At 46.2% G+C, this 11,813-nt stretch overlaps 1 protein-coding gene and 1 long non-coding RNA gene across 6 annotated transcripts; one reads left to right on the forward strand and one right to left on the reverse strand.

The window, feature by feature from the left end:
- Nucleotides 1-66: 66 nt before the first annotated feature.
- LOC136523469 (putative E3 ubiquitin-protein ligase RING1a) lies at nucleotides 67-6,341 on the reverse strand. 3 transcript variants are annotated; one of them, XM_066517150.1, is made up of 10 exons: nucleotides 5,689-6,337; nucleotides 5,490-5,562; nucleotides 3,282-3,340; nucleotides 2,711-2,792; nucleotides 2,428-2,548; nucleotides 2,310-2,351; nucleotides 922-1,452; nucleotides 734-841; nucleotides 493-663; nucleotides 67-420 (listed from the first exon to the last, which is right to left on the reverse strand). In XM_066517150.1, exons 1-10 carry the CDS (start codon nucleotides 5,870-5,872, stop codon nucleotides 388-390), a joined length of 1,404 nt encoding a protein of 467 aa, XP_066373247.1. In that variant the 5' UTR covers nucleotides 5,873-6,337; the 3' UTR covers nucleotides 67-387. The 3 variants fall into 3 exon arrangements, with proteins under 3 accessions (XP_066373247.1, XP_066373244.1, XP_066373251.1); XM_066517147.1 differs by having other exon boundaries at nucleotides 5,490-6,341; XM_066517154.1 differs by lacking the exons at nucleotides 5,490-5,562; nucleotides 5,689-6,337 and adding an exon at nucleotides 4,072-4,221.
- A 280-nt stretch (nucleotides 6,342-6,621) lies between these two features.
- LOC136523512 (uncharacterized) lies at nucleotides 6,622-11,807 on the forward strand. 3 transcript variants are annotated; one of them, XR_010776160.1, is made up of 5 exons: nucleotides 6,622-8,958; nucleotides 9,036-10,103; nucleotides 10,280-10,426; nucleotides 10,580-11,320; nucleotides 11,406-11,807. It is a non-coding gene; the product is annotated as an uncharacterized lncRNA (long non-coding RNA). The 3 variants fall into 3 exon arrangements; XR_010776159.1 differs by having other exon boundaries at nucleotides 6,622-8,525; XR_010776158.1 differs by having other exon boundaries at nucleotides 6,622-10,103.
- Nucleotides 11,808-11,813: the final 6 nt, after the last annotated feature.

The following is an 11,813-nucleotide window of genomic DNA, read 5'->3' on the forward strand; positions in this document are numbered from 1 at the left end:
TTGTCCTTGTCATACAAAGAGAAACGACAAAAAAGTAATTTCTGTTCATATCTTTTTTTAATCAGATTTCTGTTACGTATATCTGGGAAGCCGTTCGCAGCACGGACTGGCTGCCGTCTGAAGAATATGAACGGATGAATTCCAAAAGCTGAAACTGCTGAACTGTGAAACAAAAGAACTTAACCACCCGAGGAAAGAACTCAGCCTTCACCCAACCGAGAAACTCCCCGAATACTGGCAGTGCAGTGCAGACCGAAATTTGGGTTAACAGCGAGGTGAACTGTGGAAGCCAATCTGACTCTTTTGAAACTTCTGGTTGACAGACCTACACACATTTATCTCACATCTCACAAGCTCCATTTGAACTAACTGGCCTTTATTCAACATCTAGTTCGCCACTTTTATGGCATATACCAGCTCCTGAAATGAAGAGCAAAACATTTAGAAGAAAGTAAACAAGGTTAATCAGATAATCAAAGTGTTTGATCTCACCAGAACCCCATTAGGAAATGTGAACGAGCGCAAGTCTGAAAGGCATTCCTCCCCTGCGAGCCTTGCTTTGTCAAGACCAGATGGATTAGTGCTGACAGGATTGCTATAAGAAGGCTTCAGCGCATACATCTCAACTTCTTCATCTTTGTGAGATGTCTGATTGGCGACAAACTACACAAAGAAATCCGTCTGTAAGTTCTGATTTCTGACAATGGACACTAGTGTTTCAATAAGTACTGACCTGACAAAGTTGTTTGATGGAGAGAGTTGGGCCGCAACACAGATATGACTTCTCCAGATTTGGTGCGGTTTGTCCATCAAGTGGAAGCAGACAAAGATGCACATCACGCTGTCAAATAAAGTCAGTAACTAATGCAAGGCAACACTGAAATGAATAAGGAAACATATCACGAGCATCTTTATGCTCACCTCGCCGTCATTGTCGTCAGAATTTCGCAAGCACTCAACCAACTTGATCATGCGCCCACCCTTGACCATCCTACCATTTGAACCACTGAAGCTACTGTGGCGAGTCTGACTGCGAGTGCCATTCTTTCCCCATGCTCGTAGAGGAGATGTGCTAAAATTTTCCCTGGATATTCCTACATCGTCCTTTTCATCAGAAGCAAGCTCGTCATTGCATGCTCCTCGGGCAGGTGAAGAACGTGGTGTTGGCCATTTTGGCAGTCGTTTCTGCTTTTTCTCTGGGGAACTCTCCTCAGCAGATGAGGCCTCTTTGCTACCGTTTTCACTGTTTCCATCCTCTTCATCTTCAGAACAGGCCAGAGCAACATCATCGGAACTGGCTCTTCCTCGGCCACGGAAATAGGTATTCTGCCCATTAGGCCGAATGTTACGGCGTGATCTTCTTACGAATGCAGCAGCAGTAGCTTTGGTGGTAGACTTCCGCCCAATAACTTCTGATTGTTTCCGAAAAGCCTCAGCAATGGATGCTTGAATCTTCACATGTAAATTAATCAGGAAAATGAACTTGAGTTCAATGTAAAAATAAACAAAGCGAGGAAACAAAATGGCAGATGCACACAAATATGTCAATCATTAGTTCGGGTCATATAGGTGTCAGACTTGAATACAAGAGCATTTGCATATGCACAGACATCAAAGCAATGTTCCCGGGTTCTTGAAGAAAAAGGCTTCTAATATTCTTATCTGCACTTCGTAGCAAGGGTAGGACATAGTTGGCAGTTTCATGACTTCACTATTCATGTAGTTAACATAAGTTTCCATCCAATGGAACGAAGAGCGGGCTTTACAGTTTACAGTTACAAATAATATAATGAAGTTCTGCCACTAACAAAGTTAACATGAAAATAATTAATTGTTCTATTTCATTTTTGTTCCTTTATGAAGTTCTCAGTCATTAACTTATTATTATCCTTCTGCAAGAAGTGCAGTTGGACCAAACAACCTGCTCAATGCTACGATGTCAACTTAGTCCAAGTGATTCCAGGAATCCAGGGCACCTGTCTATTGATGCTTGGACACATTAAAACATTTTCTTTTGAAAGGAGCAAAAAAGGGGTAGCAGAGTTGACCAAATTTGATTCCTTAGAAATGAAATTTAGCTGGGATTTTTCCTACTACCCATCGAGAAAATGCTAATGTAGGGAGGGTCCACATGGGACAAAACTATCCTACAAGAAGTAGCAGGGAATCATATCACACCATTTTTGTAACACACAGGTTCAGAGATCTAAGTCAAAATTGATGGGGAATATTTGATGCGGAACACCACAGCAGATGCACATGAAAGTGGATATAAAACTGATATCAGCAAAACAGAAATAGAAAAGAACCTGCTTGTTGCGGTCATTCTCCTCTTCGTTGAACGCTAGCTCCTGGACATGGGACAATGCATAAACATTTACTAGGATCAATCTCTTAATATGTATAAACAAATACGAAGTACAATACCTCTTCTTCATATTTGTCAATGTCTGGATATAGAGCTGCAATCAAGGCATCATAGTTCGGATCATCTCTCAAAGAACGCCGACTCGCACAGTGTGTGCGGCACGCTGGGCACTCGTTGTTCCTTTATAGCAAAGGGATATGTTAGTAACAATACTGTGCTACTCAACATGGGCTGACATACTGCAGGGATGCATGTTACAATATACAAAAGAAGAGAACTGTAAGTCTTGACTCAGAAGCCAAAACAACACAACAGGAATGCAATATAATAGTCATGTATTACCCAAGTCGCATGGATTTGTCAATGCATTCCCTACAGAACCGGTGCAGGCACTCCATAACTGTTCTAGTCTTCCGGATGATGCCTAGCAGCATAAGATGGTTCCACAATCAGTAAATTAAAGTTGATATTCAGTTATGCGACATGTTAACAGAGTTTTTGTATGACAGCAAGAATGAAATTGAAAAGGAGTTATATCTGCAAGCAACATCTTTCTGTTAAAAAACATATTGGCTAAAAAAAGCTACAAAATTAAAAATGGAAAACCGAAAGCTTCACAGAAACCATTATTTACTGCCGGAATGAAGAAAGTTAGTTTTAACTTTTAGTTAAGCATGACTAAAATATGTACCATCCATTGGCTCTAGCTCCTAATAAATGGCACGTCCAAGAAAATTCTTATCTTTGTGGCAAGGATTCTCTCCAACTGAAAGTATAGGTGGGTTTCAAAATACTGAAATGTCACATTGTGTGTTTGCAATGTACAGTATATGAATAATCTAGCCATATAGAAATGGCAGCTTCTTTTGTGCAATACCAAAGTTTACAGGTTTGTCTGCATTTGTGTAGGTACCTAAGCATATGGGACACTGCACTTCTTTGCGTACATCCGGCAATTTTACTGGTACAAACCTGCAGGTGTCAGCGGAAGTGTCAAAACTCTTTACAATGGGTAGGAAAGCAAGAGAAAATGAACACCATGTAATAAAATTATAAGAATTATAAAAACTTGAGGTGAAGCACTAGATTACTCTAGTATAGTAGTATAGATCATGCATGCTACACAAGGTGGTGCTAAAGGTGTAATCTGAGAAATAGTCAGAGCTTACGAAGGAGCTGTATGTTCAGGACTAAAAGCAGGGGGTAAGACAGCTCCCACGCATTGCATTAAGAAGACCTTCTCACGTAGGTCAAGAAAACCCCCGAACCCCTCCCCCACCCATACACAACGGCATTGTAGCCCATGTGAGAACGACCATGTCCGTGCCACAACTTAGACTTGTGCTTTGGTGTGGGACAGACGAGGAGACTTTTTTAACCCCAGCCTTAAAATTCGCTCCCACGGGGAGTCGAACCCGGGACCTGAGGAGTGCTACTCAAGCCACCTAACCAACTCAGCTAGAGGCCCTTTCGATGTACGTTCAGGACTAATAATGTATCCTCACACACTGCATGTGCCTTTCATTTCATTTCAGTTCATGCATGTAAAAATGACTGAGGCAAACAAATAGTTTATCAACTTGCTAGAAATTATGAGAAGCTTATCCTAGGCTAACACATTGTAAAATCTGTCGTATGAAGTCCAGAGGCAAACAACATTGCTCAAGCTCAGCCCCAATTACATGTAAAATCAAAAAGCTAACCTTGTTTTCATTTCTCTGTGAATGAATGATCCATCTAAATCCTAGGTAGGCAGCTTGCACTATGATATTGCTGACAAGAAAAATCAGACCTAGGCCATGTAACCTGGGATTATCCTGGCTGCACAATGACCATCCAATGCTAAGTTGAAGATGAATGTTACAACTAATAAGCAAACTTGGCTTTCATTTGCTTTTGTTCTCTGCATTTGGTTGTGTGACATCAAAATAAGGCAAGAGCCAGACACATATACCATAACAGAGATGCATAGAGCAATACTCATCACTCTAAGAGAGAAACGAGAGTACAAAATAAAAGGCTAATGTTCACTTAATTCATCACTATCTTTTGCCAGAATAAATAACACCTAAGTTACAGAAGTTTATTGATATATCTTTTCACTAGGCAGAAATAGCCATGTGATCTTATTCTATTATTATAATACATCTGTGTACCAAATCTATACGCATAGCAGCAACTACAGTGCATCAGTATGCATATCAGCAATTAGACTAAAGCTGTATGCATCTAAAAACACTTTAGTTCAAAGCTCTAATTAATTAGGGGTGGTGGGTTCTACCAGTATGCCAAAAGCTTCAACCTACCAATTCTGAATAGGCTTCCAAGTTCATAATGTATGTTTCAATTAATAGGTGGATGGAGCTCAGATATTACAACTAGCATAGCATCCTTAATTATTAAGCAGTAAATAAATGGATGATGCAGTCCACATTAAAAGCTACACTCCATGTTCAGTTTCACAGTAGCGATGAAACAAAGGACATTATGATGTGTGAGCTGAAACTTATTGCTGGAGAGAGGCAGGATCAACAGGTTTTCTTAAATAAGGAACATGATCAATATCAAACCACCAATTAAGCCACTTCATTTCTACTTGTATATGAATGGAAAGATCTGCAGTGTCATCCCTAACCCGCACTGGTCTGTAGGATTGAAAACTTTAGCACTCTTCACGACTGCCTCAAACTTCATACCGCCTTAGGTAACCTGGCTCTATTAATAATAAGATATAAGAATTATGAATCAGATGATGACTACAGCTAGCGCTGGCATCTGCACAACTTGTGTTGCTTGTGTACCAACGGAAATCACAAAGATACTCCTTCTCACAGGTAGAAAATAGGGCAAACCACGCAACATCCATGGCTCGGCGCCTCCCTTCCCGCAAACAGCCCCTCAGAAATCCGCAGCCAGCCATAGCCAACTAAGAAAAGACCGACGGGCTCGGCTCAGGCACGAGAGCTGAGGAAAGGGCCAACGACAGGGAGCGAACACGCGCGCGAGTGGCCGCTTAGCGGTGCCGCATCTGGAGCATGCATCAGGAACGAAAACACGACGACGGGGAAAGGAGAACGGCAAAACAAGCAACGGGACGGTTGGCGAGCATCCGAGCACGTACTCCTGTTTTGCGGCGTCCGCGTCCTCCGACTCAGACTCCGACGACTCCGCCGCAGCCGCCTTCGCGCCGGAATCTGCGAGCAAAGCCAAACAACGTGGGCGGAAGAGGAAATAAACCAGCATCAGCGCGTGGAGATCGAGGAGAAGAGCGCCGTCGACGTGGGAGGGGCGGAAGGGCGAACGAACGAACGAGCGCTCACCGTTGGCGTTGCCGTTGGCTTCGGCGCCGGCGCCGGCGCTGCCGTTCTCCTCCAGCTTGGGCTTCTTCTCCGCGAGCTCGGCCGTCGGCGGCGGCGGCGGAGACGCGGGAGGGGGCGAGCCGGCGCCCGGGGCCGCGGAGGGGGAGGGCGAGGGTGGCGGGGGCGGGCGCTTCTGGGCGGGCATTTGGGCTGCGGCGGCAGGCAGCGTCGAGCGGGTCGCGTGGAGAGGCGGCGAGGTGGGGCGGGGGCGGGCGTTGCTACGCTGGGGCGGGGCTGGCACGGGGATCTCTCCGTCTCCGGGGCTGCTGGCTTTTCTACGGCTCCTGGCTTCGGAGTGGGTGCAGCCGGTTTGGGTTGGTAGCCAGTTCGTGTCGCGCTCGCGCCCGGTCGGCGCTGTTGTATCGCGCGTACGCGTCGTGTCCGGGGGAGGGGCGGGGGATGCGGGTGCCCGCTGCGGCGCCTGCCCAAACAAGGCGGCGCTCTTGTTTGTCTCGTACCCGGGCAGGGCTGCCGGCCGAGCTCCGCGGCCGGGATGTCAACGAGCTCCAGGCCGTTGATTTGGGTCACCGAGACGCCGTTCGCTCTTCCAGGTCCGAGTCCCGACGGCCACAAGTAAATACGTGATTTTTGGAAGTTATATAAGGAAGTACGCACGGCTAGTTGTTGTTTTTTTAAATCAAACTTGGTATAAAGAAAATTTCCATGATTATTATATATAGATTATAGATTCATTTATGGGAAGAGAAACCCTGTTATTACCAAGGTAAAAAAAACGAAAAAGTCATTTGTTGCTTGAGTGATTCTCTTCCTCGCTTGATTTCCTGGGAGTTAGATCCATTGGTCATTCTGATCTTGTGTGTCTATTCCTCATCGCGTCACCACCAATGCCCGCGCCTGCACGTGACTGTAGTCCAGCGCCGCGCCCAGGGTCCGACACGCTCTCTTCGGGTGTTGGAGATCGTGTCTCCCGTGCCTTGAAACCGCCAGGGCCAACACACTGCCCACCTCGCCCCCTGTGCCAGGTTTCGTAAAAACTGCAGCCGCTGGCCCCACCATGGACCGACGCCTGCATGACGCGGGAGCACCTCCTCGATAGCATGTCAACCGTCACCGCTACATTTTCACCAACAAAGACGAAAAATAGATACAAAAATATCACTTTTGCTCACGTGACATACCAACCCTCGCGCCAGCAGGGATCCAAGTCAACGTACGGGCGTCAAATGTCTCTCCTGCCCCTGCTCTCTCCTTCACCACCTCTTCGGCCTCGTTCGGCTGGTCGAGTATGCGGCTGAACCGGTTGGAGCTGGTTTGAGCACTGTGACCCAGGCGCGGAGTAGCCGTTCGGCTGGTCTAGAGAATTCAGCTGCCGCCATCCTAGTCTCTCTCCCGTCTCATTCGGTCGAGCGCTTAGGTTTCCAGAGCTCCCAGCTGCCGCACTCCTCACTCACTCGCCCTTCTCGCCTTCGCCCGTGCCGCTGGTCCCTCGTCGCCGCTGGACGTCGTCCGTCGTACACCCCTCCCATCCCTGTTCCCAGAGAACGAAGGCGACATCCAAACGGCCCGTGTCGCTGGTTCTGGTTCGACGGCGCCTTCTCCGAGCCGTAGTCATCTGGCGAACTAGATCCAGTCGATTCGTCGCCGCCGGCAGGAGATCCGCCTTCCACGGCACCGAATCCGCCTCCTCCTGCTTCCGCCGTCCCTACAATATTCAGCTTCCGCCATCCCACTCTCTCTCCCGTCTCATTCGGTGGCGCGCTTAGGTTTCCACCGCTCTCAGCTGCCGCCATCCTAACTCGCTCTCCCTTGTCGCCTTCGCCCGCGCCGTTGGTCCCGCATCGCCGCCGGACGCCGTCCGTCTCAAACCCCTCCCATCCCTTTTCCTAGCGAACGAAGGCGACATCCACACGGCCCGTGTCGCTGGTTCTGGTTCGACGGCGCCTTCTCCGAGCCATAGCCGTCTCGCGAACCAGATCCGGGCGATTCGTCGCCGCCGGCGGTAGATCCGCCTTCCACGGCACTGGATCCATCACCTCCTCCAGCTTCCGCCGCCCCAACAACGGTATTTTCGATTTGCTTCCCTCTACTGCTATCCCATTTTTGCATGCCGCTATCAGATCCGCTGGGTTAGGGTTGCAAGCTTTCAGCTCCAAGGTGTGACTGCCTAAGTAGAGAGGGATTATTAGGGACACATTGGCCTTGCACATCCGTGCCATTGAGGGTTAAAATAAACTCCCTTTTTTATGTTTCCATTTACACTTGCCTCCCCTTCTTGGTCATGTAAACCAATGATGGGTGAGTTCTACATCTGTGTCCTCATACTCCTGCTTATGCACTCAGTCATTATGCAATATGCGGATGTGCCTTTGACTCAGTTTCACTACGAAATCAATGCACTGTTTGAGCGTATAGTTTACCAATACATGTTGGCTCGATGATTCAAATGCACAGAGTTGTATACATCCAAGCATCCGTTGCATTCAGTAGGTTTCACCAGTGGAAATGGTAGCCTGTATGCGTCATTTGAGCTATTCAGCAGCTGTTCAGTACTACTGATGTGCTTACTTCTTTTGTTATAGTAACATTAATTCCCTTACTTCTTTTGTTACTTCAATAATCTGATGTTAGTACAGAATACATAGAGTTCCAATTCAAAAAAGATACATTTGCATGGGAGTACTTTGGTAAGCATTTAGCTTTGACATGGGAACATGTTTATCATGTAGGTGTGTTCTTTTGAAGTATATATACTGGCACCGTCCTCAACAGCTTCCTGCTCCCCGCCGGAATCCTCCCGGTACAACTTGTGTTCCAAGCGCCTGAAGCGAGAAATCAAGGCAAGTACACAATTGTGACCATTGCATCATATTTTTGTTATTTCGTTTCAATCCTTTAGGTTTTTTCGGTACCATTAGTATGTCCAGTCACAAACGACATTAGCCCTTCCATGTTCCAACAGATGCCTCCAAAGCGTGCAACTTGGACCGTGGATGAAACCAAGCTGCTGCTGGACCTTTGCCTTTAAGAGAAGGAAAAGTGTAACTTCACTCAGCAGGGTCTCACCACTGCTGGCTAGCACAACATTTACACTTATTTCCCCTAGTTTGATAAGAGATAATGCAACAATAGGCTAGGATACCTAAAAAAGCCTACCAGACATGGAAAGATGGGCTGACAGCCACTAGGCTTGGGAGGAACCCACGTACGGGCGCCATTGATGCTGACACTGAGTACTGGGAAACTCAAGAAGGTTCCCAGCCCATGAACTCGGTACGTGATCTTGATAACAGTTTCGATTACATATGGTGCATTGTTTAACATTATGTGTTCCTCTTGTTTTTTTGTAGGATGGTAGTCATCCTGAGGTCCTCCGTGGTAGGCGACCTCTCTTCCTGGACTAGTTGGAGGCACTGTTTGGTGACCGCAACCAAAACACGGGCTGCTTCGTGTCCGCTGGTGGTATTCAGGAGTCAACACCTCCTGCTGCCGTGCGTCGGCTAGACTTAGGCGGCCCATCCAGCTACCAGTCTGGTTCAAAGAGGGACAGTAGGGATCATGTTGTCAACAGCCTAGAAAAGAAGAAGACTTACTATGTAGGGGACTACATTGCTCGGTTGTCTGAGAGCATTGCTGCAAGGAGCGCATCAAGGGATAGAGAGCGGACCCGTGAACAGGTGGAGGTAGACGAAGCAATGCAAATTTTACGAGATGACGGTGTGCCAGCCACTTCAGACATGTTCTTCTTAGCAACGGATTTGTTCAATGACTCGTGCCTTGGCGGGTGTTCAAGAATCTACTGACAGCCAAAGAACGTATGGCATGGCTGACATATCAAATGAACAAAAATAAGAAGTAGTTCAGCAGCTGGGATGTTGATCTTGGAGTGAAGCAGCGGTGGCATTTGAGTGTCGACTTGTATCCTTTACATTCATTGTCGTCCTAGATGTGTGGAGGTTTCATGTCTTGTAACGGGGACTTTGCCCAAAAACCATGTGTTGTATTTTTTTCCAGAACTTGTTATCAGTTGTATGATGTGATGTTTTTGTTTCAGCTGCCAGTCATGACTTGGTTGTTGTAACTATAAATTATTTCATTGTTAACACATGCTTTAAAGTGATCTATGTTTTAACACATAAGCATTGGGTACTTCTGTTGCAGGCACATCAGGGACTGTTTGCAGAGGTCATCAGTAATCGACAAGCTTGAAGGCGTGTATGCCTTTTCCAGTTTAAGTGTAATACAGTTCTAGTTTGATAACATCTCATGTGTAGTTATAGTTTGGTAACATCTCATATGCAATGGTATCTTCAGGCATTGTAACCCGGCGGCCGCTGGTGCTGCAGCTCCACAGAATTGATGGTGATAGGGAATCTGCTGAGTTCATGCACCTTCCGAGAAAAGATTTACAGATTTTGGTAATTCATCTGCTCCTTTTACTTTGGTGCTGCATGATTCATGACTGATCGGATATGATTATATCAAATTATATTGTCACTGATGGTCTTCAATGCTAAAGTATACTAATTTTTAAACTGTAAATTCAGTATATCGAAATGGTACTTTGTAGCTAATTATAGTTGTATTGTTGCAGCTGGGTTGAGGAAGGAGATAGCTGATGAAACCGATAGAGAAATAGTCCGTTCAAAGCAAATATCGTCTGTCGTAATCCATTTAAGCATATTTTCTTCACGAATCTAAGTCTTACTTGATCTTCTCGAGCTTACTCAAGTAGCAGTAGGTAAGTGATTCTCAATTATTTATTTTGTTATACTTCTATTTAGATTTTCTTGTCGTAATTTGCTACTGTCATAAGAAAACAACCTTGGAGCTGTGGCATACAGCTAGCTTGTAAATGTGCTTACCAACGATGGTTTATACTTTTGCTTGGCAGCATTTAGGGGCATGGACAACAGCGATGAGGAAAGTTAGAATTCAAGTGAGATGAGCTTCAACGAGGTGGTTATTGCAGCTATGGCTGCATGCATTGCAGTCTGGGACATGCAGAGGTACTGAGACAAGGTAACCCTTATGTCCCACTGCCTGAGCCTATCGGAAGACAATGGGTAGAGAATCTATTGTTAGATCCTGGTAGGTGCTATGAAAACTGTCGAATGAGGCCTGAAAATTTGGTTAGGTTGCATAGCATACTACGTGATGGCTATGGCCTAAAAGGCAGTAGGGAGCTTGAATCAATTGAAGCTTTAGCTATGTTTCTATGGGCATGTGGTACAAACCAATGCCAAAGACAAATGCATGAGAGACTTAGGAGGGGGTTAGGGACATGTGGCAAGGTATTTGCCCATGTTCTAGCAGCCATGACTGGATTTGCAAATGACATAATTAGGCCTAGGGACACTAGTTATGCAGTAGTGTCCGCTGAATTGGTGGAGTACTCGCCGTTTTTTATGGATGCATAGGCGCCATGGATGGACTCATATAGATGTCATAGTTGATAAAGGAGTCTGTGATGACCACATTAATAGGAAAGGAAGGCCAACCCAAAATGTGGTTGCGGTCTATGACTTCAACATGAGGTTCACATATATTGGGGCAGGGACGGAGGGTTCTGCACATGATATGCAGGTCAAAAGAAAGGCAGAAGCCGATGCCTCTTTCCCACATCCACCATCAGGTTAGTAGGACTTAGATAAATTCAGTTGTGTAAGGCTATAGCTAATTTGTATGTTAACTGTTCGGTTGCTGTGAAATTATTGCAGGCCGCTATTATTTGGTGGACTCCGGTTACGCACTTTGCCCTAGGTATCTCACGCCTTATCCAAATAAGAGGTATTGGGTGAAGGAGTTCCAGACAAGGGGGGCAACAGATGCGCAGGAGCTGTTCAACCGGCATCATTCCAAGCTGCGAAATGTCATAGAGAGGACATTTGGGGCAGCAAAAGCAAAGTGGCACATGTTGAAAGGCATTCCGCACTATCCGGGGACCAAGCAAACCCAGATAATTCTTGCGCTTTGTGGACTGCACAACTATGTGCATGAGCTGGAGGGTCAGAATCAACAAGTGCGGGTGAGGCAGCCGCCAGACCTTAGCCCTTTGGGGCAAGTGACAGCTATGGCATTGGGAGATCCTAATGACATGGAACATGTCCGTGAGTGGATAACATATG

This window comes from Miscanthus floridulus, chromosome 2 (assembly GCF_019320115.1).
Source record: "Miscanthus floridulus cultivar M001 chromosome 2, ASM1932011v1, whole genome shotgun sequence".
NCBI classification, from domain to species: Eukaryota; Viridiplantae; Streptophyta; class Magnoliopsida; order Poales; family Poaceae; genus Miscanthus; species Miscanthus floridulus.